Raw genomic sequence first — 20,817 nt, forward strand, 5'->3', positions numbered from 1 at the left:
GTTGGAAGGGACCTCTGATGACCTCCCAGTCCAACACCCCAACATCTGCTCAGAGCAGGTGCAATCAGAACAGGTTTGTGCCCAGTCAGATTTGAGCATCTCCAGGGACAGAATTGCCACAACCTCACTGGGCAGCTTGTTCCAGTGTTCAACCACCCTCACAGTAAAAGGCTTCTTATGTTCAAATGGAATTTCTTGTATTTCAGTTTGCACCCATTGACTCTTTTCCTTTCATGGGATACCACTGAGAAGAGTCTGTCTCTGCCTTCTTCACTCCCTCCCATCAGGTGTTTGTACACAGTGGTAAGACCTCCCCCCCCTCAGCCTTCTCATCTCAACCCTAAAATATCCCAGCTCTCTCAGCCTCTCCTTGTAGGGCAGATGCTGCAGTCCCTTAGTCATCTTAGTGGCCTTTTGCTGGACTCACTCCAGTATGTGCATCTCTCTTACACTGGGAAGTCCAGAACTGGACACAGCGCTCCAGCTGCTGTGTCTCGTCAGTGCTGAACAGAGGGGAAGAATGACTTCCTTCAACCTGCTGGAAATGTTTTTCCTAGTGTAGCTCAGGATCCTGTTGGCCTTCTTTGCTGCAAGGGCACATTGCTGGCTCATGTTCAAGTTGTCTATAAGGACCTGCAGGTCTTTTTCTGCAGGGTTGCTTCCCAGCCAGACAGCCCACAGAATGTACTAGTGCATGGTGTTATTCCTCCCTGGGTGCAGGGCGTTGCATTTTCTTTGCATTTTCTTCATGAGATTCCTGTCTGCCCAGTTGTCCCATCTGTCAAGGCCGCTCTGAATGGCAGCACAGCCCTCTGGTGCGTCAACCACTCCTCCCAATATTGTATCATCTGTAAGGCTAGGGCAAAGTTTACATATGTGTGAGGCAAGCTTGTATCTTGCATCAGCTCCATTAGAGCTTATCTTCTAGCCTTGGTATCTCCCATGCAGCAACTTTATTATCTATACTTCATGTTCAAGACACCTATTAGCAAGATTGAACTTATTGATACAGTCACAAGTCTTATTATAAGAGCTGTGTCTCTCAGTATAGTTGCAGTGATTTGAGTAGCTCAGCTAGAGCATGTAGCCCATGGTTTCTGGTGTATGCCCTTCTACTTCTGGCGAATAGGAAACACCCTTCTTGCTTTAAGTTATTTCTTTGCTTCTTATCCTTTTGGGGTGAGCAAGATCTTCCTAGGAGCAGGAGTGTTAATTTATGCCCTTAAGACTTTGGAGCCTTATACAATTATGAAAACACTGACAGGCATCTACAGCAGTGACTGACTGCTGAATGACTAACACTGTGATGCACTCGCCCTCTTCACCAGCCTAGACTTCGCTCAAGTGCTGGAAAATGATTCTTGAGGTGAGTGCAGCTGACTTTTGCTAGGTAGGATATTAGCACCTAGTTTGGGGGGGGGGGGTTGTTTTGTTTTGTTTTTTTTGAGGCAGTCTTAGGAACAGCAGAGTGAGAATTTTTTCCCTTCCCCCTGAACAGTCTCTTCTGCAGCAGCTGGAAGTATTGCTTGCATGTATCTTCTTGAACTACAGGAGCTAGTTCCTAATACTTATCACTGTTCAGGAAGAAATATAGGTGCTATACGAAGATGGACTTGGCTAATGGATGGATATGGCTGTAACTGGGTCTAAAGAAAAAAAAACTAAAGTGATCAGCTGCACATGCATCCTTTAGTCCTATTGCAACTCCATTTGCACATTAAAACTGCAGTTAAAATGGCTGTCAAACACAAGCTTGGCTGAACCACCTAAATGTGGATGTAAGCACCCCACTAGAGCTTATTCTGTATATACTAAAGCAAAGTTCCCAATCGTACTTGAGATAAGCCAAAGACCTCTAACACAGCTTGCTCTGCCACAGGTTTATTTACAAAATATTATTTACAGTTTATAGCACCTCTGTCTTGAGCTCTGATAAATAATATTTCCTCCACAGAGAAGGAATAAGACAGACCACCTATGCACGTGTTACAAATACCCTATCCAGCCAAACAATGCTTATTCCCTCTTTTAAAAAGGGGCAGAGAAAAATGGGTATTTAAAGGGTTTTGTGTCATGGCACAAGTAAAGGTATTAAGTAGGTTGGAGACATGCAAATCTCTCTGCTGAAGTGTGCATGTGCAAGACAGCGACATGCTGAGGTTACATGATCACTTGAGTTACAGCAGGGTGTGCTGCTCCTTCCCGTCTTCTCTTCTTCTCCAAAAAAAAAAAAAAAAAAAAAAAAAAAAAACAGCCTTATGCAAGACTATGTTATTCCTGTTGGGAAATAAGGAAGATGGAAGGCTGCTGAAAACAGGAAGAAAGGATTCTAGGGAATGAATGGGCCCAATCTCCACAAGTCTGTGTCCTTGTGCATGTTCCCTGAAGGTCCACTCTATCTGAACCCTCATCTCCAATCTTAAAACATTATTCCCTTTAATTGTTCATAGCCTTATGTTTCTCTGTGATTCACTGAAGGCCTGAAACTCCAATATGTGGACTACAGGGATTATTTAGTGCTGCACAGACCAGATTACAGAAGACAGGCCCAGGAAGGGATTCTAAGGCCAGTGCCCTGAAAAGGCACTGACAGCTGCTGCTGTGCTAAAGCAAGGAGAACAGAAATGAGAGCAGGTGGTGTTGTCTCATGAGTCTTTTCAGTCCTGGTTGTTTTGCTTTGCTAGTTTCAGTCACTCATTTGGAAGCAATTACCATAGGAATGATTCCAAGTGATGCCTGCTAGGACTGGACATTTGTGAAGCTTAAGAGAGCAATGACAGATCACTCTTTAAAGCCTTGTATACTACAAAGGATCCTCTTCTGGTGGCCTGGAAGTGACACTCCCATCTGTTTCAAGTCCCTGAAAGAAATGGGGAAAGAAATAAAAAATGAATTGCTGTTCTTGTTTCTTGGGGACTGGGATGTAGGGAAGGACAGAAACAGTTATCAAGCATTAATTCAGACAGCTTCCTTCCCCTCAGTGCCTGCTGCCTCCTACTGCCTCCTACTTTTTCCCTGGAGGGAAGAAACCCTCCATGTTTTCCGCCACTTCCTTAGAGAATGGCTGTCTCTCTGGACCCAGTCAGCTGGCTTCTCCTGCCTCTGAAGCTAAGCCTATGTTCCCAGTAAACTAGGACTGCATTCAGTTCAACTGTGTTATTGGCCACATCTCAACTACTTGGTAGTGTCAGCCCCTAAGCTGTGCCTGCTCACTTGTTCTATGTGGCTGCCCTGGTTGGAGCTGGCCATACATCCGTGACCCTACAACACAATAAGGGCTGTGTTGATAAATATCTGGTTTGAGTCCTTCTCAAAAAGTGCAGAAGGACTGGACTGTAGGATGGAACAGTGCCTGGCTGATGTGGGTGAATGTCACTAGTCTGTTTGGAGTTCAAGGGAAGCTGTTTCTCTTTATAAAGTTCTACCAGGGCAGGCATACAGTCAGGCTAGAGAACTGCCTGCCATCTATTGTCTCCCCTTGCTATTTGTGTTTGATGCGAGTGCAGAGCAGCTCAGGCCCCCAGAGAGCCTCAAGCACGGACATTTAGAGAATTAGTCCCACAGCTTGGGCTGATCCTAGTTCTTCCCTTTTAGAGCAAGAGGCTGGTACACTTCCATTTTACTTCACAGAGAAGGATATGGAGTGAAACTTTCCAGGTAAATATGAGTGCCTGTTCAGATAGCATGAGGACAGCCACAGCTATCAGCATAGCCTAGGGTGCCTTGCAGGAGCTTAGCTTGCCCTTACTCAGCAGTGAGCTCCAGGATGGACTCCATGGTGTCAAGGCCGGCAGTGCGAAAGTTAGAGATGTAGCGCTTCATGCGAATGGATTCCAGCCACTCAGGAACGGATCTATAGGGGATGCCATCTGACCCGCTGCAGCTGGGGAGCCGAAGCGTTACCCTGGAGACAGAGAAAATACTCATTAGCCAGGCAACTACCTTAAATGGCCAGTACTATGAGACAGTAGCTGGAGGGCAAACAGTCAGGGCTAGGCCAACTTATCTGCTCTCTGCACAGTGAGATCAGACTGCCCAGGGCAACAGCTGTGCCCTGTGTCACCACATGAGAGAGATTACTACTACCTTCTTCACACAGAGCATGCAAGGTGCCTCTTGCCAGCCTGCACTGCCAGCATTCTCTCTCCTTCTGCTGGAGCCAAGGAGATGAAAATCTCTCAGATAACCTCTCCTCCTGCAACGACAGTATGGTTACCTGGGATCAAAGTCTGCAACAGGCCGGAGGAGCTGGGGACTAGAAATGAAGTGTTGCAGCTGTGCCTGTATCTCCTGAAAATGAGGCCTCCTTGATCGATCATGTGACCAGCAGCTCTTCATGAGCTCATAGAGGATAGATGGACAGTCCACAGGTGGGGGGAGCCGGTACCCATCCTCTAAACTTTTCATCACCTGCACAGAGGACAGAGAGAACAGTGGCCAAGAAGAGCAGGTACAAAAGAGGAACCAGAGACCTCAGGGGCTAGGAGCAGGCAGCTAACATTTTGCACAGTCTGCAGTGAGGAAGTGGGTTGAAGCAGATTATGTATATACAAAGTAAGATATTAGGCAGCACAGCAAAGGATCAGGACACTTAGGGGATGTCAAAAAGTGATACAGCAGATACAGCTGGTTTCAGTCCTTTTATTAGTTTATTTTTTGCCATTCAGACGTCTGTTCATGAGAAGTGAGGACCAAGAGATCCTGTCACAGGCCCAGTGAGAAAAGGGGAACCAGGCTCTGGGAAGTAATTTCAGCAGCATGTCCTAACTTCACAGATGTGCTGAACATACGTGGGAGGAGTAAGAGGCTAGAGATAATACTCTAGAGCACAGGGGAAGAGGCAAGAAAGAAAGCAGCAGAGAACATCTCCAGGCCCAAAGGCCTTGGCTGGTGTACCTAGCCTTTAATTTCGCTTACTGCTGTCAAAGCCTGAACCTGGTTCAGCGGCCAAGGAACTTACCACCCTCAGCTTGGCTGCACTGATTTTTAGCAGAGAGGGAGACAGAACAGTTTTATGTTCAGAAGGATGGCAAGACTTCAGGCAGAGGGAGGTCTACAAAAGTTGGGCCTACATGCTTTTTTTTTTCTCCATAAATCAGCAATTCAGCTCAATGTCTGTTACCTCTTGATTGGTCATGTTCCCATATGGCTTGTCACCAAAAGACAGCACCTCCCACATGACAATTCCAAAGCTCCAGACATCACTGGCTGAGGTGAAAATCCGATGGGCAATGGCCTCTGGGGCAGTCCATCGGATGGGAATCTTACCACCCTGTGAAAGAGCACAGACATAGCATACACAGCACTTACCACTGAGCTGTACTTCTCCATGGCTTTCATATAAGGACCCTGCAAAATGTTTCACAGTCTGGGACCACACCACTCCAGGTGATGTGTAATCACCTCTAAGGAAATTTCTCAACAGGACAGAAACAGTCTTGGAAAGTAAATGACCTTAAGCCCTCTGTTCTGTCAAATGCTACACAAAACTACTGCTGTAGGAATAAGACCCTGATACCAATCACAGTCCTTCTTCAAATGATATCAGATATTAGAATCACAGGAGCTGTGGCTGAAAGCTCAACGCAGGGAACTACACACCTAGGGAACTAAAAGTCAGTCAGCCTCACCTCGAACCCTGGAAAGATGATGGCGCAGCTCATCCTGGATGCCATCTCTCAGCATATGAAGGACAAGAAGGTGATCAGGAGTAATCAGCATGGATTCACAAAGGGGAAATCATGCTTCACCAACCTGACAGCCTTCTCTGATGGAATTACTGGAAGGGTCAATGAGGGGAGAGCAGTGGATGTTGTCTACCTTGGCTTCAGGAAGGCTTTTGACACTGTCTCCCATAGTACCCTCATAGGCAAGCTCAGGAAGAACAGGCTAGATGACCAGACAGACAGGGAGGTGGACTGAAAACTGGCTGAACGGCTGAGCTTGGAGGGTTCTGATCAATGGCACAAAGTCTAGTTGGAGGCCAGTAACTAGGAGTGTACCCCAGGGGTCAATACTGCATCCAATCCCATTCAACTTATTCATCAATGACCTGGATGAAGGGACAGAGTGCACCCTCAGCAAGTTTGCTGATGACACAAAATTGGGACGAGTGGCTGATAGACCAGAGGGCTGTGCTGCCATTCAGAGGGACCTCGACAAGCTGGAGAGTTGGGCAGAGAGGAACTTCATGAAATTCTGCAAAGCGAAATGCAGAGTCCTGAAACCAGGGAAGAATAACCCCATGCACCAGTACAGGCTGGGGGCTGACCTGCTGGAAAGCAGCTCCACAGAGAAGGATCTTGTTGTCCTGGTGGACGACGAATTGACCACGAGCCAGCAAAGCAACGTGCCCTTGTGGCCAAGAAGGCCAATGGTATCCTGCACTGCATTATGAAGAGTGTTGCCAGTGGGTCAAGGGAGGTGATCCTCCCTGTCCACTCAGGCCTGGAGAGGCCGCATCTGGTGTGCTATGTCCAGTTCTTGGCTCTCCAGTATAATAGAGACATGGAGCTACTGGAGTGAGTCCAGCAAAGGGCCACTAAGATAATTAAGGGACTGGAGCATCTCTCATCTCAGGAAAGGCTGAGAGAGCTGGGACTGTTCAGCCTGGAGAAGAGATGACTGAGGTGGACCTTATCGATGCATTTGAATATTTGAAGGGAGAGTGTAAAAGGGATGGGGCCACGCTCTTTTCAGTGGTGCTCAGTGGCAGGACAAAAGGCAACAGGCACAAACTCAAACACAGGAAATTCCATATGAACACAAGGAAAAACTTTTTTACTATAAGGGTAACAAAGCACTGGAACAGGTTGCCAAGAGAGGCTGTGTAGTCTCCATCCTTAGAGATACTCAGCACCTGACTGGATAGGGTCCTGGGCAACGTGAACCTGCTTGAGCAGGGGGGTTGGACCAGATGATCTTTAAAGGTCCCTTCCAATCTCTACCATTCTCTGATTCCATGAAAGAGACTTGTAGATGTCTCTAGTCCAAACCCCTCCTCACGGCAGGACTATCTTCAAAGTCAGATCTAGTTAATTGGGTCCAAACCATCAGATTCCTGGTTTTGCTTCTCATCTCAAAAACTGCATTTTCTGTGCCACTCAATCTTCTAGCAAACAAAGTCAACATGCACTCCAGACAGAAAAGCACCACCTTCTGAATCATTCACAGAGTGACTTGCAGTTTTACTATGGGTTTTCCTCAGAGATTTTCCATCTAAATCCTTCCCTGACCTGGTGTTCCTCATTGTGAAGAAATTCTGTCATTTTTATCTGGCAGAATCTAAATCCCCCTGCGACTGGGGGGGATTGCAACTTCACTTACAAGACTGAGACCTTATCTCTCCAGAGATTGTTTTTGCATTACCTTGGTTTCATAGGTTCCCTCTGCATCATTCTCCAATATTCGAGAGAGGCCAAAGTCAGAAACCTTGCACTGAAGGCTGCGTGTTACAAGGATGTTGCGAGCAGCCAGATCCCGGTGCACATAGTTGTGTTCTGAAAGGTAGGTCATGCCAGAGGCTATTCCCTGCAGCATGCTCACAAGCTGCACAGGGCTGAATTTTTCCTCATTTTCCTGCATGGAAGAAGAAATGAGAGAAGACTGGTCAAGTGACATCAATCTGCTGATTTCTGTTTACTGGCCTTATCAACATGTGAAAGAGGACACTGGTGAACAAGCAGAAAGGCAGTGCTGCAAGCTAAAGGACCCCACAGGTTCTTGCTAGGGTAGTCATCTTTAGGCATCTGCACTGCAACTTCCAAAGACAGCACTCTGGACATCGAGCAAATGGGAAGGTATTAAGTTTCAACAGCTGAAAGTGGAAATGCAATTGCTAGTGAGCAGAAATTAAGTGGAGGTCAGGATATTATTTCTAGTCTTCTCCCAGGGACCTTAAGCCGGGTCAAGTGCAAGTTCCGGGAGCGCACAGGCCTATTACAGATTGGGGTCTCTCACCCGGAGGAAGGTATCCAGCGCTCCATTCTCCATATACTCAGTGATGATCATCATCGGCCTCCCTTGGGGAAGACAAGAAGACATCACCCTTTTTGCACTTCTGCTTTTGCCTTTCAGCACTCCCCACAATCCCCCAAAACAGAGAATCACATCCAGCCCCAGCCAGCATCCCCACTCCAGTGGCACAGCTGGCTGCCCTCTCCTTCTTAGACCTCCCCAAATGACTTTGTACTCCTCCCTCTCTGTCACACACATGACCTTAAACCATCCCTTAAATTATCCCATCTCCTCATCTACTCACCAGTCCAAGAAAACTTCTCCTAACAGAGCCTCATGATTCTGTTGGAAATCTATACCTCTCCTCCCTTCCTCATTCTCTGCCACATGACAATGCCTGTCTTCTCCCAGCACAGCCTCCTTGACAGCACCCTCTCTAGAAAAGGTTCTAGGAATGTGCTACCTTCTGCTCTTATTCCAGAACTCTCTCCCATGAACTCTTACTTTTGGTGACAACCCCTTCCAGATGCACAATGTTTGGGTGATTGAACTGCCCCATAATTGTTGCCTCACGCAGAAAGTTCCACCACTGCGAGTCTGAATATGTTGACTTCAGGGTCTTGATGGCAACCACGATGCGTTCTTTCCCTGGAAGCCGTAGGGACCCACGATAGACTTCCCCAAACTCCCCTGTGGACAACCAGAGACACAAGATCACAGAGAAACTCAGGAAGTGGAAGCCAGATAGTAGTGTCGGTGAGCTGAATGAGGGGGAGAGAGACAAGGAACTCACCCTCCCCAATTACATTCTCCATGGTGACACAAGAGACATCCAGTTCCTTAATGAATTCCAGCACCCCTCTGCTTGGGTCATCATATGGTTGCAGGTCCACATAGGGCTTCAGCCAGACCTTCTCTATGGCAAAAAGAAACAAAAGAGCAAATTAACCTGCCAACTTTTGGACAAGCTTTGCAGGAAGAGGCTACAGAAGTAGAGCTGAATCCACAGCTTTGCTACAAGAGCACTGGACAAATCTACCAAACATGTTATGGAAAGAGACAAATCACATCAGAAAATCCAAGCCAGTGTCTTGTTTGAAACTACTATTTCTTTTCATTTCTTCCAACCCACTCCAGGCTTCTCCCTGGTTCCACTGTCCCTATCAGCAGCACACCCTCTTTGAGCTCACCTCGATCAAAGCCTGAAGTACTGTAATCTGGCCGTGATTGTCTCCGACGAGCCTGCCTGGAAGTCATGAAATAGTCATGGAATAGTCATGAAACTGGAATGACCAACAGACAGCAGAGAGAAAAGCAAAACTTTCAGGCTGTCTGCCCTAGTTGCTCAGGATCACAGCTCTCAGTAGTGCAGAGCAAACTGGAACCAGGTGCTGCACCTACTTGAAGGGTATAGCTAGCAAGAAAATTTGTGGCTTCAATTACAGTTAAGATGGAACTTTGTCTCCGTGTAGTGTGTTTTGTTCATTCCTGTGCTTGCTGAATTACAGATGAAGTTCTATTCATTCAATGTTTTCTATACACTTTCAATACAATATCTGATCTTAAAACGATAGCAGCCTTGTAGACATTTATAAAGGATGTAGAAGAATTTCATATCTGGGTAGAGAACTGCTAAAGTAACAGTATATGGAAAATGGTTTGACATGGCTAGATACACTTATTGCCTGCTTAACTGACCAGTAGCTATATAAATGATTGTGTCATAACAGTATTTTTGATTAATCTGTGATGACAGTGGTATGATAGTGCTGGATTACAAAAAAAAAGAGAAATCACCACATTTTCCTCTGTCCTCAGCAGCAAGTATGATCTTACAGACATAGCAGCCCTTCCAGTCATGCTAATCAGAGTTGTTGACTGATACTCATTCCATCTGGCTGCAGCATGCTGGTCTTCCTCTTTCACCTCTAACTAACCTCTACCCATCCAATTTTCCAGTGATAAATCAGGTCCTCCCTTCCTAACTCCTTCTCAAGCTCCCATAGCTCAGCTTTTCCTACCCCTACACCTGCACTTTTTTCCAACCCCAAAGATTAGCACTTACTTTCGCCAGAAGATGAGAAGTCCCATAAGCAGCCCCATAAATAGCAGAACTCCAAAAACAATGGAAACTATGACTCCACCAGACAGAGTTCCCATGTCTGCAGAGACAAAGAGACAGGCCATATCATGCAAAAGACCAAGAACTATTTTGCTGGAATGTAGCCACCAGCTTCTACCAGCCAATGGTATTGGATGAGCTATGGCCATCGGTCCTCCAGGCAGCAGAGCCACCAGATTTGAGTCCTAGGCATTGTCATTCATGTGCATCATGCATTTTCAGGTGGGTGTGTGGTTGACTCTTATCTAAGATGCTGATCCTCTACTTGAATAATTTATCCCTATACCTGATTTAACTTTCAAATAAGGCCCACTTGGGCTGGACTAGACAACACCAGAGGTCCATTCCCACATAAATCTGTGACACTTTCAAAAACCAAGAAGTGCTGTTTCTTCCCTCCCATTCCTCTCCAACTACTCCTTCAGATCAGACCCTTCTTCCTGTTCAGTAGCTGATTTAGACTACGGCATAAATAAAACACGAGTTTCCCAGGCAGTCTAACTTGCCTCATTTCTTGTTTATGCAATTCATTCTGTTTTCCCCTTCCTTCACTTACCAAAATCTGGATTTACTTCACTGACTAATTAGTTTGACAGAAAACACTGGCTGCTTAGCAGGTACTGACTTATGAACTTAAAATCTAATGTCATGATCCTACTTTCTCAAAACTAAGCCTCAGATGGTTTCATTTTGTGATTGGATAGTTTTCAGATAACTCGGGTTGTCTTCTTCCATTTATATTCTCAAGCTAAAGCCATTGATTTCCATGCTGTATATTCGAATTTGTCAGAACAAATGCTAAATAACCTCAGTTGGTGAAGTGTGTGTTCTTAAACCTTTATTTCTCATAACTTTAAAGAAACTTTTAAAATATTTAAAAAATACAGAAAAGATTTTTTTTATCCTTATCTAATGTGCATCTACATTTTTTAATATTTTCCCTGAAGATATTTAGGGAAATATCCAGAAGAAAGAAAACTCGTAAAGAAACTGCTTAAAGCAAGGAACAACTGCATGACAATGTGTCCAGAAGTTTTTCCTAACATCCAGTCCAATGGTCAGCATCACTAATTAACTCTTGTTATCCTTGCTCAATTTGATGGTGACTCATCCCACCAAAATTATTAAAAATCACCAGCTTAGTTAAGCAGAAATCCAGAGGCAAAGCTAACATTCCTTTTTGTTAAAATTAAAGAGGCAAGATTTGGAAGGTGAGGTAATATCTTTTATTAAACCAGCGAGAAAAAATGGATGAACTTTTAGGTATATAGTTCTTTTGCAGGAAATTAAAGGACCTAAATTCTGAAATTCAGATAAAAAAATATTGCCTCTTCCTACAAATCTTGTTCCACTAATATTCGGAGGCCATTACAACTAAATAATGCTTCTGGTATAATCAAAGAAGCACTCCTACCAAATGAAACTTTGTTTGCAAGTTTTTTTTATCCCTTTCGTATTCAAAATACCCTTGTCTTGGTAGGATGAGATGATTAAGATTTGTTAAAAAAAGCATCATCTTGGGAAAAGCTGCAAAGAATCTTCTAACTTGTCCTTTTATAATCAAACCCATCTACATTACATGCTAATTTACACATTTTCCACAGGATGTTTGTGGAACATTATTTTATTGGTTAAATATCATTTATGTCATCATTACCACTGTGACTTCAAGAACATCTTATCAAAAACTCCTGGTGTCAAAAAAACCCCAATCTTACATGTCATTCCAATCACAGTGACACAAGTCCTTATGATCTTTTACTCACATAACATAACTATTTAGTCATGTTAAATTATGTCTTTGCTTTCTTCTGTGTCCTTGTTCCATTAAAATAAAACTAGCCTTTCTTAGGCATCATTCCAATGAACATATTTCTGTAATTACTAGAAACTTCCATAGGCTCCACAGCAGGAACTGTGAATTCAAGGAATGAAGAGAAAGGAAATTCTACTACAGAAGACTTTTAATAATGGGGAAATCTCTGCAGAAGAGATTTAAAAGAATAGTTCCATAGTAACCCTGGCAAAGGGGAGGTTGGATGTGGGGCCTGTATGAGCTGGTTTTGAAAGAGGAAAGAGGTCTTTCTTGTGGCTTCAATGGCTTGGCCTTCTAAACTTTGTATTTTGGGGGAGAACTCCTTTTTTCAGCAGCATATACCATCTTTTAGGCAGAGTCATCACCAGAATTACATTCAGGGGCTTGGTTACATACAGTGGAAATGAGAAAGCTGGAAAAAAAATTGCGATGAAGTTTTTTGAGGTCTCCCTTCTTTTCATTAGTAACGTCTATGCAAAAAGGCACATATGCGAATCCTTTTGCTAACACTCAGAAACACTACTAGCCAGAATCAAATCATTCAGGAGAACTAGATGAAGAGACAGTACGTAATTTAACAGTACATTACACAAATCTGAGACCAATCAGCTCCGAATGGGAGAATATTTTGTATGACAGCAAGGAAACAAGATAACTATCTCCCTGTTCTGCATTTTTACAAAGCAAGAGGCTTGGCCCAGGTGATAAGGAGCTCAAGTGTGTTTTCTTTGCCTCAGAGCTAGTAGAACACCAAAGGAGATCCATGTACCATGTGCATATACAATCTGATGGGGTAGTGAGTTTATCACAGATGAGATACCAGAGGTTGTACCTCACCTGGTGGAAGGGTGCGGAATTCTTGCTCCTGGGAGTAGGGCCCAGGCCCGAGGGGTGTGATGGATCTCACACGAAGAAGATAGGCTGTGTCAGGCTGCAGGTCTGTCAGAGTGACATTTGGCTCAAGAAGGTGCTTCACTGTGTAACGTGCCTCCTCTCCCTGCAGGAATCAAACAGGGTCAAGTAACAGACACACATGGAACAAACAGGACTCCTTCACCCCTTTAGGTGAAAGGGGAAGAACACATGAGGCAAGTTTCACCTTCTCAAAGAACATGACCTCATACTCCACTGAGGTCCGGCTGCGCTGCCGTGGGGCGAGCCAAGAAACAGACAGACTACTCTCATCTCTCTGTGTCAGGATAAACTGGGACACTGTCACTGGAGCTGCAGAGGGGAGAACAGAGAATATCAGGAGGAAATACAAATGTAATGCAAACTAGGCCCTCTCTTCACCTGAGGCTCTATCCTTCCTACTCCAGTCATATCATGCAGCTGGAACTGACTCTTACTGTCACTGCTGAATTTCTACTCCATTATCTTTTTTGGCTATGGTGAAAGGGAAATGAGGTCTCCAGTTGTAAATAATTGTTTTGCATGAATACCCCAATAGTAGAAGCATAACTCTGCCTGGCCTCTAAAACAAAATCAGGGTTCCAAGGAATTATATTTAACACAACTCTGTATTGAAAGTGTTCAGTATGAAATCAAGATGTAAAGATTTTCAGCTCTTAAAGCAGCTGTAGCACGACTGTCCCATGTGATTTATGAACACAACTCCATTTCAGAAAGGTGCTGACTATGAGATTCCACATTCAAAATCTCTCAATTGACTGCAAATGTACCCTGTTCATGAATAAAAAGGTAATTCTTAATGGTCTGCAAGGACTGAAGAGTCAAGTCTAGTTCTCTCCTTATTTTTCATAATCACTAGGAAGTGATGGGGTGACACAAAAGTAGCTCTGGTTTCCTAGCTCTGAGTTGTGCTGTCTCTGCTGAGAGTCAGAAAGAAAAGGCAGAAAAAGTCTTATTTTGTCACTAAATCAAAATTGGGTAAAGCACCAAGGCCTATTGAGCACTGACATGTCACTTTTCCATAGTCATGTTTCACAGCACACTGGAAAGTATTCACAGGACAGTCAGACTAGCCAATTTCAAGCTAAACTGTACACAAATCTGTCAGAGAGAACTTGTAATTTTTTAGCATCCTCATTTCTCTCTGCTTAAAAAGCTTTTCTTTTCAGCTACATCAGGATTTCTATTGTCCTTGGTTTGATTTTTTGCAACATCTGAGCCACAAGAAATATTGCCACAGGCCCTGTTCCTCCTGTCACAGAGGGAACAAGCCAGTTGGACTACATCAGTGTATCACAGGGAGGGCTTTGTCCTCCTTGCCTTTGTGAAGTCCTTGGTGAGCTATTTGCTCTGCTGCTTTGACTGGCAAGGAAAATGACTGATGGACTTTAAACGCCAGAGGCAGAGGTACCTTATAGTCCTGATCATACCATGCTGACACATGTGGAAGACAGAAGGAGAAGATGGAGAAAGCTTAAAAAATTCACAGAGATTCCTCTTTTCCTGACGCATAGGAAGAATTTCTCTCTGCTTTTGCTAACCTGCATGTCCAACTGCAACCCAGACAGCTGGAGTAGTCCTCTGTGGAGCAGGGCCCATTCCTGAGACACCATTATGGGCTTCCACAGCAAATGTGTAGTTGGTGTAAGCTTCTAGGCCGTCCACGTCCACAGTAGGTTTAGTGAGACCAGAAGCACCGGGGGAGAAGACCACACCAGCCTCACATGGCTCACATGCCAGGAAAAGACAGCGCTGACAGAAGACTGTGTAAGTCAGGTCCTTCCGCCCACCATGATCACTGGGTGGCTGCCACCACAGACTGAGCTGTGTGCCAATGAGGGAGAAGCTGACATTACGGGGAGCTGAGGGGGGGCCTACAAGAAGCACAGAAGAAAGTATTAGATCCAGCTGTTAATACCCAAAGTACTGAGGCAGTTTCCCTTCTGCTGATGCATTTCAAATCATGCCTTCTGCCCTCTCAACCTCTCCCTCCCTCATCTCTCATCTCCATTTCTCAACACTTCATTTTCTCTCATTTTCTTATTATTTCTTTATAGCCTTGACTCACGGGTGCAGGCAATGTTCTGGCCCTCTGAAGGTGCCCGGTAGAAGCCTGTGTTGCAGGAACAAGACGTAGCCCCTGACTCATTGGATGAGCTGTTTGGGGGGCACTTCAGGCAGCGTTTAGTCTCCAGGGAGTGACGGTAGAATCCTCGCTGGCAAGCTGTGGAGAGACAGAAGAATCAAATTAAGATCAACAAGAAACAATCTGCCCGTTTTCTTCAGTTTCTTAAGCATTCCTTTATTTTCTCGCTCTCTTTTTCCATTCTCTTAGATCACAGAAATATTTAGGTTGGAAGGGACTCCTGGAGGTCACCTAGACAAGCCTCCTGCTCAGAGCAGAGAGACAGGAGATGCAAACGCAAGGTAGGATCAACCTTATGGTAGGATCTGTAGACTGCAGATCAGGGATCTCATTCCTCAAGGTTGCTATACAAAAACAGAAGCTGGTCAGCCCAAGAGAGTCCTTACAACCTAAACCCAGACTATTCTTCAACTTACCCTTTCAAGCTTTCCTTGTACTCCTGAGAATCCTCTGCATACTGACATCATATGTGGTAGCATAGGGACTATACAGCAGGGCATCTTTCCTGACTTTTCTAGTGCTGTACCAGGGCATCACCTAGCAGGGCCCTGGAGAACGTCCAGGTAAGTATCAGTTTGCCTAACAGCACTGAAGCCTCTGTTCCACTCGGCCTGAACACCAATGCCATTCCAGGCCCTCAGTCTACATCTGTTGCACAGAGTAAAACCAGCCATTGTATGGCCTCTCCTTCACTCACCACTGTTGATGAGTTCCCTCAAGTGGGATAGCTAACTCGGAGGAAGACAGTAAGCCTAGCAGTGAGAGGCAGTGCAGGGAATTACGTGGGGGATATCTGAGTGAAGGATAAACCTAGGAGGTAACAGAGAACACACTTGCCAGCCTGACAGGCTCATGTCACCTTAGGCTATGTCTAGTGCAAACTAAATCAAATGGGACCAGGGTGCAGGCTGGAGTCACAGCACACAACTGTCTGTACCATCTACGCACTAGCATGCCTCTGGTACAGTTTTGGTTGTGGGCAGCCAGCCTCCGGCCCAGGCATGTTTCGAGGGACAGGACAGTGAGTGGCTGTTCCCACTGAGCAATGAGGCCACCCAGTTTCAGGGGGATGAACAGGCAGCTGAGCCATACAAGCACAAGCCCACCTAGGCCAGAGGAGCAGAGGACACAGCAGAGCCCCCGAGCCCAGAGGAGCCCCCCGGGCTTGCAGAGGGAGCGGCCCTGACGCCCCCGGACGGAGCCCCCACCCCGGCGCCGCGGCTCCCCGAGGCGAGCCACGCGTGGGCGCCGCCGCCGCCGCGCTGCTGGCCTACCGCATGACCGCACGAGACGCGGCGGCGGCGGCGCCCGGCGCCCGGCGCCTCAGCTCCCACGCAGCCGCTGCCGCCGCCATGCCCGCAGCCGCCGACAGGGGGCTGCACCGCGCCGGTGAGGCAGTGGCTCCGTCCGGGACCTGCTCTTGCGCGCGGGGTCCGGGACGGGTGGGGCGCCGGGAGCGCGCCGGGCTGCTGCGGGGGCGGGAGCCGGAGGGCGACGCGCTGCCCCGGGGCGCGCCTGCCTCACTGGCAGAGTGGCCTCCCGGGGGGCAGCAGGCCGGCCGGAGAGCCCCGTTTCCTTCCCATGCTGCTCTGTCCCACCCTGCAGTTCCTTTAACGAGGCTCATTAGGCGGAAGGGAAAACAGCCTGTGCCCTCAGCTCACCCAGGTGTGAGTGAGCTGCTGTGCTCACCCAGGCTGCAAAGATGCAAAAGTCAGCAGCCTCAGCGGCAGCTGAGCTCCTCTATCGCCCCAGGGGCTTGGTTTCCCCAGCCCTTGGGGACCCAACCCAGGCCCACCACCTCCTCTCAGGCAACAAGATGGGAAAAACAGGCCTGGGAAAAGGCCTGTTCAGCACTGCTTTCCCCAGGCACCAGAGGGCAAAGAGGATGGCTGGGGTCCTCCCATCATTCCTTATTCCCACGGGTGTTCATAGGGAGACTGCCAGCAGACACTGGGCAGCCTTCAGACACGAGAGCTGAGCTAATGGAAAGTTGAGTGCGAGCAACCTGGTCACCCGCTAGCAGAGCCCATTGAGAAACTGGAAGGCAGGCAAGGGACACAGCCAGTCTCTGTTCACAATAAATTACTTAACTTGAGGAAGATAATCACAGAGAGCTGGGTTTGTCAGCAACAAAGTCTGCAATACTTCAAGAAGCTAAGATTTAACCCTGTGGGTAGGCACAGTTTTTCTGCGAATGTGGGACCACTGAGTCATTACACCCATAAACCCAGTAGAGGTTTATGTGCTTAGAAATTCACCCAGAGGTTGAGTGAACTATTTCAGAACTGGGACTTCTGGTTTTCCACTGCTTCCTGTCCTGCAACAGAGGTCAGATTCTCCTGTCTATTATGGGGCAAGGGTCATAGCTCAGCTTTCTTTTTTTTCTGTTCCTGATCAGGGCAAAAATCAGAATGAAAGGACTCTGCCTGAAGGTCTGTGTCCTCTGCCCCATCCCCCTTTTCATGTTTCCAGGGGAAGCCCTTCATCTTCCAAGCACCAAAGCAGAAACCCTGATCTCAGCCTTTATCCTGACCTAGATTGTTCCCAGCCCTTTGCACAGTGCCTGGTCTTTCCCCTAGAGTGAGAGGGTCCCAAGACATCCTCCAACAGGCAACCTACATTCACCTTCTCCTCAGATCCTCCAGTAAGACATTGCTCTGGGCATGAGGTTGACTCTCCCTGCCCCTGCTAGGTTCTCCTCTCTTCCCTCCCTCTTCTAGGAGACCTCCCCAGTCCCTACTGATCCTACAGAAGATACTTCCGACTGCAGCTGTACTTGGGTGGAGTGGGAGAAAAGCACAGATGCAGAATGAACCTGTCCTGTGATAGCAGTCAGGGCCTGTCCAGGCATGACAGCTTCCCTGCCTCTTCCCAGGGGAGTATTCTTAGGAGGGTGGGGATAGCTCTGTAGCACCTAAGTGGAAAAACTGGCTGAGCTATGGAAGGAAAGGGATTGCTGGAGAAGGCCAAGGATCTTGTGCTTCAACTTTTGCCAACTCTCCAAGCAAAATGAGCAAGCAGTGGGGATTGAAAGAGACACCAGATCCTTGTACCGGAGCAAAGACAAGACAAAGCAGAGAGACAGGCCCCCCTGCTGACCCTAAGAACTGTACATGGATTCCTTTTCTTGTATTCTGAACTAACCCATATGGCCTGTGCCATATGGCTCTGACAACAAGAGCAGAGATATGCCATCCTTTTACCTCCCTTTCTGCAGTAATACGTATTCCAAACAACACCACATGCATCCTCTCCCCTGACATACCCATTGAGTTGCTGTAAGTAGCTGGGTCTTCTCCCCTCTGTGGCAAAAGGAGAACCCTGTACTGCTTGCTGTAACAACCCTGGCTCACCCTGTGGCTCCACTAGCATGGTGACTCCTAAGCCTGCTAATTGCTCTTCTTCAGAAATGAGCCAGGCACTGATGGTATTGTGCAATGTGCTTTGCACAGTTTCCCATGGCAGAAGAACCATCCCAGTCCAGCAGAAGGGGGCACAGAGGAGAAACTTTGCCCTTGTCCCCTTCTGGCTCTCAGCTTTCTAGCCAAGGGACAAATACACTGTTCCGTGCATCTGACACTTCTGCCCTGGGAGAACAAGGCTGCCATTTAAGGGTTGGGAACCAGTTGTTGAGTGAGTCAATGTCAGTCACACAGTTACCACTTGCAGAAACTGGCTCCAGAGCTGAAGGCTTCTGGATGAAGCCCAAGAGGGAGTGGAGACGTGTGTGCAAGTCTTACACCTGACACAGGAGGAGAAAATCACAATTGAGAAAGAGAATCTAAAGGATGGGAAAAGCTATAAGAAATGTCTGGCAAGCACAGAGGGCCAGCAAGAGAGAAAGGTAGACCACACTAACCCCCCAATCCCACTTTATGCTCACAGATGCTCTGATCTCTGGCTTCTCCCTAGAACCTCTCCCATGGCCTACAGCCAGTGTCTGCCTGCACACTCACCTACGCAGCTTCCATCGACTTCCTCAAACCCCACAGCACAAAGGCATTGACCCATTGGTACCAGCCACTCCCCATCAGTGCTGCAGTGCATCCTGGGAGGAGATCCCATTTCTTCAGCTGCAAATTCCACGCATGTACCAGGCACCTCTGTGAGCCCTTCTGAACCTGCCAGGGTCTCTGGAAAGTGGGCGAGGCCCCGCACTGCCTCCGCACAGGTCTTATAATACACTCGAACGGACACCATTGCCACACAGGCCCCGGAGTTCTGGAAAGCCAAGTAGAAGCCCCGGCGAGACAGCTTCCCAATGGGACACACTTCTGTGTTCAGCTGTATGGCACCCGATTCAATGTCTCTGCTTGTGAAACTTCGATCTGCTGCCACAGTGTTGAGCTAAGCAGAAGAGAAAAAGACAGCAACTTCAACATCTGAGCAGGCAGCAGCAGCTCTGTCAAAATTCTTTTATGCCAAGGCCCTTTAGAGGCTGCATGGTCAACTACTTCTAATGCCACTGCACTGCATGCTGTCTTTCTTCGCACTTGGAAGAAGCATTAATATATCAGTGGATCCCCAGACTCTCTTGCTTCCATACTTCCCACCATCTCCTTTCAAAGGCTATGCAATCATTCTTTGGTCCTATACAGTATTCCATATTCTGGGTTTCTGATCTCAGAGGTCTTTAGGAACTGCCCCAGCAGAAATGAAGAAATCAGAAATCTCTTCTGTTACATTTTTCTTTTTTGTTTGCAAATTGTATACAGTAAAATCACAACAACCATTAGAATTGTGTTGAGTTGACCACTGAATTACAGCCAACTGTTGCCAGGCTGCACTTGATGCAGATCAGGTCTTCTGCACCAAGGCAGTTGTCATGCAGTGTTCAACACATTTTTATGACTATAGATACTTAGGTGAAAAATACTTCCAAGCTCTTACATTCCTACTGCCTCAGCAAAGAAAAAATGAGAATGCGTGAGATCTGCTTCATATGCTGGGGCAAGAGGGTAATGCCTCCATGGCATCATGTTACATGGAAGAGTTGGGCTGCAAGTGGGGAGGCCTTCCTTCTCAGACAGCTTGCTAACGGATCTGCCCCACTATAGGCCACTCCCCATTACATGACACCACCTGCTCCCCATAGCTGGATAGCAGATTAAAGGATTTGCTCAGCAGCTGCATCTGGCAGTGGGATCACAGAGCAAGTTTAGGACTTGTGGAAGTATCACACAAATTCATGCGGTAGGCCCCAGCTGCAGGGGAGATGATGAAGCACTGGGGAGGGAGGGGAGTCAGATACAAGAGTCTTGCTCTTCCTGTGTTAGCCTTTACAGTTTTCATAACATGTCTTTTAAACTACAGAGGAAATGGCAGTCAAATAATTTAGGTCTGTGGCTTCTTTTAGGACAGAACTGGGTTCTAGAAATTCATCTGCTAAAATGCTGAGGAATTCTGGAATTCAAATGTTTCTGTGGCAAGAGACCACTACATCAGGACAGCAAGTACAGCAAGTAAAATATAGGGGAGCTAAATACTTTTACACAAGAGAGAATTTCATTATAACAAGCTATCAGCTCCAGTTTTAGAGGAAACACCCTATATCTCATAGCAATCACAGCAAATGATCAGGAGCCCAGAGACCTGAACTGGATTCTGTTCTTCTCTTGCTCTAATCTTGCTTTAATACCTAAGGCAAGTCAAATTCCTTTGGTCTCTGCTTTCTATCTGTAAAAATTGGTGTAACAATCTAGCATTGTTATAACTCTTTAGAATCCTTACATAAATCGTGTCAAGTTAAACAAGTGGCTAAGTGGAATAGAGGTCTGACCTCATTTGAAAACTATTGCATCCTGTGGCAAAGACTGCTGTGAGCATAACGGTGAGGCACTGGCGACAGACCTTGTTGTAAAGACA

At 46.6% G+C, this 20,817-nt stretch overlaps 1 protein-coding gene across 2 annotated transcripts in view; it reads right to left on the minus strand.

Annotated features, from left to right (window-relative positions):
- Positions 1-1,865: 1,865 nt before the first annotated feature.
- EPHA1 (EPH receptor A1) overlaps positions 1,866-20,817 on the minus strand; it is a 34,875-nt gene continuing 15,923 nt past the window's right edge. For both annotated transcript variants that reach the window (XM_064519008.1, XM_064519003.1), the window contains exons 4-18: positions 18,909-19,299; positions 14,875-15,030; positions 14,348-14,680; positions 12,994-13,118; positions 12,732-12,891; positions 10,022-10,118; positions 9,147-9,202; positions 8,750-8,872; positions 8,461-8,646; positions 7,960-8,021; positions 7,369-7,578; positions 5,123-5,272; positions 4,217-4,410; positions 3,749-3,904; positions 1,866-2,860 (exon numbers count right to left, since the gene is read on the minus strand). In XM_064519008.1, coding sequence (XP_064375078.1) covers positions 2,782-2,860; positions 3,749-3,904; positions 4,217-4,410; positions 5,123-5,272; positions 7,369-7,578; positions 7,960-8,021; positions 8,461-8,646; positions 8,750-8,872; positions 9,147-9,202; positions 10,022-10,118; positions 12,732-12,891; positions 12,994-13,118; positions 14,348-14,680; positions 14,875-15,030; positions 18,909-19,299 — 2,478 coding nt within the window. In that variant the 3' untranslated portion in view covers positions 1,866-2,781. The remainder of the gene's footprint in view (positions 2,861-3,748; positions 3,905-4,216; positions 4,411-5,122; positions 5,273-7,368; positions 7,579-7,959; positions 8,022-8,460; positions 8,647-8,749; positions 8,873-9,146; positions 9,203-10,021; positions 10,119-12,731; positions 12,892-12,993; positions 13,119-14,347; positions 14,681-14,874; positions 15,031-18,908; positions 19,300-20,817) is intronic.

This window comes from Dromaius novaehollandiae, chromosome 1, assembly GCF_036370855.1.
Source record: "Dromaius novaehollandiae isolate bDroNov1 chromosome 1, bDroNov1.hap1, whole genome shotgun sequence".
In the NCBI taxonomy this organism is placed as follows: Eukaryota; Metazoa; Chordata; class Aves; order Casuariiformes; family Dromaiidae; genus Dromaius; species Dromaius novaehollandiae.